Below are 4,504 nucleotides of genomic sequence, written 5' to 3' on the forward strand. Positions count from 1 at the left end.
TTATTTTCAATTCACCCAAATTTTAATAAACTAAAATTTATAATAATTTTATATGGAACATTATTTTATCCAAAATGATCATATTTGTAACAATAAAAATTAGTTATATCTGTAAAAAGAATAAAAATAGTTTTATAATTTATTTAATTTCCTCATTACAAATAATTTACAATCTAAATGTGAAATTTGTTATCAAATCATATAACTTATTATGTACTGGTAAAATCAGAATATATAATCGTGGTATAATATTTTGAATAATTTGTATTTTATTTTGATTTTCTAAACTAATATAACATGTATAATTATCAAATAAATCCATACAATATCTCAAAATTCCCAAAATTTCCACAACTTAATGTAATATGCCAATGATCAGTTTGATAAGTTCAATTTCACAAAGACATGATTATAGATTAAAAATCCCAAATTAAAATGCATAAGAACCCTACTTTCACAATAATTCAATTTTTTTTTTTAATTCGTTTGCCCTCTTTCACATAAATGGATAGTTGGCTTTTGTAGAGTATTGAATACTAAATGAAAAGGACTCAAGAATCAACGGATTTGGATATATCATTAGATAAAGTTACGAGCTTTAGCTTGATCTTGTCATGAATTCTTCGGTTATATTGGACGTGAACTGAAATTGAGGGTGGGGAATTATGTGAAAAAGGTGTAAGGAATCAAATTGTATCGAATTTATAACTTGAAGCTGTCGAATTGGACTAGGAATCTATCGAATTCTTGAAGGTGTTAATGAAATTTTAATTTTGGTTTTAATGGACTAGCTATGAGATGAAATTGAACGACTAAATGATGGGGATTTAATCTCGCCATAATTCTGAGTTGAATGAGACCACAAGGGAGTTGAATGGTCCAGTATTCGCCGAGATATGATCTAGTCGGGTTTGGGTTTGGTTTGGACGCGACTAGGTAGAAGGGAAATGGGAGGAAGGCACATGGGGGGGGGTGTTGTAGGGCGAGTGGGGGTCCGGCTTGGGGACGCGTGGCCCGAGTGTGAGTTTGATTAATTGACAATTTTGACCCCTCTAGTCCTTTAATTACATTATCACTAATTTCTAACTTCGTTATGCTTTTTCTTTTATAAAAACTAACGCAACTAACTTAATTTCATATATAAAATTAATATTTTTAATCCATGTTTAACTAAATTAAACGTAACGTAACATAACTAAAATATAAAATATTATAAAAATTCCATTTTTCATTAATTTCACTTAGGATTCGGTTTACAAAACGAGTCAGGTTCTAGGATCTGTTTTTGACGGATGTTATACATATTACAAATACACCTGTAAAAAAATTAGAGCGGCGTTTTAAATTATTTTACACCATTGTATAAACTTGTTGGCATAAGCATTTTCCCCCACTGTATGGGTTTTTTACACTAGTATAAATCAACAATTTTTTTCGAAAAAGTTGATTTATTTAGGATTTTTGGTAAAAAAAGATTTTTGATAAACCTTTATTTTCGTTGAATTTTCTAAATTCTTATAACTTATCAGAATTTTCGATTTACCTAACACACACACACTCTCTCTCTTTCTCTCTCTCTCTATAGAGAGAGAAGTCGACCTTCCAAAAAGTATGGAATGTATTTTTTTTTCTTGGTAGAAAAAAGTAGGCCAATAGAAAAACTATTACAAAGTATATTTAATATAATAAAATAAAAACACAATAACAAGAGCCTATATAAACATGGTAAACTTGGAATGAACTACACATTAATTCCATTCTCACATCCTTTCTAAATGGCGGAAGTAAAACTTTCTTTTAGTTTTGTTGTAGTGTTGTATGTGTTCATGGCTGCACGTTTATGTTACACCAACAACAATAGGTCTTCAGGTTCCCATGAGAATGTTGAGGTTCAAAAGCTTTTAAATAGTTTAAACAAACCTGCGGTCAAATCCATTAAGGTATGTTACCATTCTTTTCTTTCTTAATTTCATCATTCTTCTTGTCACATGTTAAGGAATTGATTTGTGTATGCATTGCATTGTGACTAGAGCTCCGATGGTGATATAATGGATTGTGTTCGTATCTCTGATCAACCGGCTTTTGATCATCCCTTGCTCAAAAACCACACTATCAAGGTTTGCTTATATTTTTTTACATATATGCATTTATATTTATGTTAATTTAATTATAGTTATGAATAATTATAGATGAGGCCAATTTATCATCCAAACCCCGTAGATGACAACAAAGTGTCATCCCTGGTGAATGCTACAGCGGATAGACATTCATCATCATCAATTACTCAATTGTGGCGTTCAAATGGAAAATGTCCAAAAGGGACTATCCCCATAAGAAGAACAAAGAGAGAGGACATACTAAGAGCTAGTTCGGTCGACAGTTATGGAAAGAAGAAGAGTTTTATAGGTAAATCAAGTTTCATTGATGTTGAACTTGGTGTGACCGATGGACATGAGGTAAGCCTCTTTTAGCACTTTGTACCTTACAACTTGTTTCTTGCTCTTAATCACGTTATAATAATGAAGGGTTTTTTTTAGTATGCAGTTGCATCTACAAAGACTGGGCAGTTTTATGGATCAAAATCAGCACTAAATCTTTGGAATCCAAAAGTTCAAGAAAGTAATGAATTTAGTTTGACTCAAACGTGGGTAGTAGGAGGCACTTATGATACGGGTCTTAATACCATCGAAGCTGGTTGGCAGGTGAGTTCTACTTCATTTAAATTCTAGTACCAAACAAATAAAACACATTGTAAACTTTTCCTATATTCGAAACATGACAAAGACCCTTAATATAAATGTAATAAGTGATTAAAACTACGGGTGGAAATGATGATCCAGTCTTCAAGAAATGAATCGATTTATGAGTTCATTTGGGTCGACTCAAATTATATAAGACATCAAAGCATGTTACTCTTTTTAATCTTGTTAACTTAAAATCTGTCCGAATGAGTTAGCACCACTGCCTGCCATTATTTACCGCCACCACTTACTCGTGACACCTTGACGCAACGTCCATTGTTGCCTAGTTTGCGCCCCCGCTAGCCACTATAAAAACATAGCATGTGAACCCATTTGATACTTTTCTTAAGATGTTTCATTTCAGTTGAGCCCATTTTGGCATGAACTCATTTTGACAAGAAACTTTTTTAGAACAGTCTATATTTACTAGAACTCGTTTAACACAACCCACCAGTTTTGCCACATAGAACTAAAAAAAACAAAATCTTATATCTTTAAAGTTCCAGCAATGTCTTTGAAACAGGTGTATCAAAGGTTGTATGGAGATACTAAAACGAGGCTGTTCATCTACTGGACTGTAAGTTGATGTAAACTTATACATAATATTTCTCTTATATAAACAATAAGAGTAAGACCTTAGATTTTATATTATATTTACAACACGTATATTAAAAAAATATTATATGGTATTATTGTATTTTGAACAGAGTGATGGATATCAAAAAACTGGATGTTACAATCTTTGCTCCGGGTTTATTCAAACCAACAATAAGTATGCAATTGGAGGCAGTTTATCTCCTACTTCGGAAACAGATGGTACTCAACAAGAACTCACCATACTTATATGGAAGGTATTTCTTTAAATTTCTAATTATTAATCTCAAAACATTTTTTATCATCAAGGCGCGTATAAATTCTTAATTACCAGTTATAAGGTTTAACTTTCACATTTACAACTATTGAGGCGGGCAGAAAATATGATTTTTTTGAACCATTTTGACAGGACAACGCAGGGGGCGGGGATTGGTGGATGCAACTCAATGGAGAAACAATAGGGTATTGGCCATCCTCGTTGTTTACACACTTAAGGAAAAGTGCGTCAATGATACAATGGGGTGGAGAGATTATAAATACACGCTCACAAGGGCGTCATACAACTACCCAAATGGGCAGTGGTCAGTTCCCTAAACTATGGTATCGTAAAGCAAGTTATATAAGAAAGATTGAAACAGTTGATCAATCAAACGCTTTAAGGACCGCAGAAGTATCTACCTACCATGAGCAAAATTGCTATGATATTTTGACGCGCAACACTACTGATAACTTCTGGGGCACATACTTTTTCTATGGTGGACCTGGTCGAAACCCAAACTGCCCGTAAAAAAGTTGTAACATCCGGATTTTCAAGTTGTAACATCCGGATTTTCAATGTAATAAAAAATCACCCATAGCCATGGGTAAATGGTTAACCAATGGATCCATAATTATGTTTGACTTTTGATTAACTTGTCACACCCCCAAAATACCACCTAGGGATTGTCCCTGTTAGGTGTGTGACGTACCAATAACGAGCCACTAATTACATTGAACGCGTACAAGTTTCAAAATAAAATCCTTAATTATTAATGTAAAATACCATCAACGAGTTTAAATGAAAACCAACATTTCCAGCGGAAGCAAATAATAAACCAATGTTAAACTGATTCAAAAACCAATGTATGATATCAATAGTTCAATCACATGAATCCCTCCAGTCGACCCAT

General features: G+C 32.9%; 1 protein-coding gene across 1 annotated transcript; it reads left to right on the forward strand.

The window, feature by feature from the left end:
- Positions 1-1,718: 1,718 nt before the first annotated feature.
- LOC110894432 lies at positions 1,719-4,240 on the forward strand. The gene is made up of 7 exons (XM_022141663.2): positions 1,719-1,940; positions 2,031-2,117; positions 2,190-2,456; positions 2,538-2,702; positions 3,265-3,318; positions 3,449-3,592; positions 3,745-4,240. Exons 1-7 carry the CDS (start codon positions 1,776-1,778, stop codon positions 4,120-4,122), a joined length of 1,260 nt encoding a protein of 419 aa, XP_021997355.1. The 5' UTR covers positions 1,719-1,775; the 3' UTR covers positions 4,123-4,240.
- Positions 4,241-4,504: the final 264 nt, after the last annotated feature.

The sequence above is a fragment of the Helianthus annuus genome, chromosome 12 (assembly GCF_002127325.2).
Source record: "Helianthus annuus cultivar XRQ/B chromosome 12, HanXRQr2.0-SUNRISE, whole genome shotgun sequence".
NCBI lineage: Eukaryota > Viridiplantae > Streptophyta > Magnoliopsida > Asterales > Asteraceae > Helianthus > Helianthus annuus.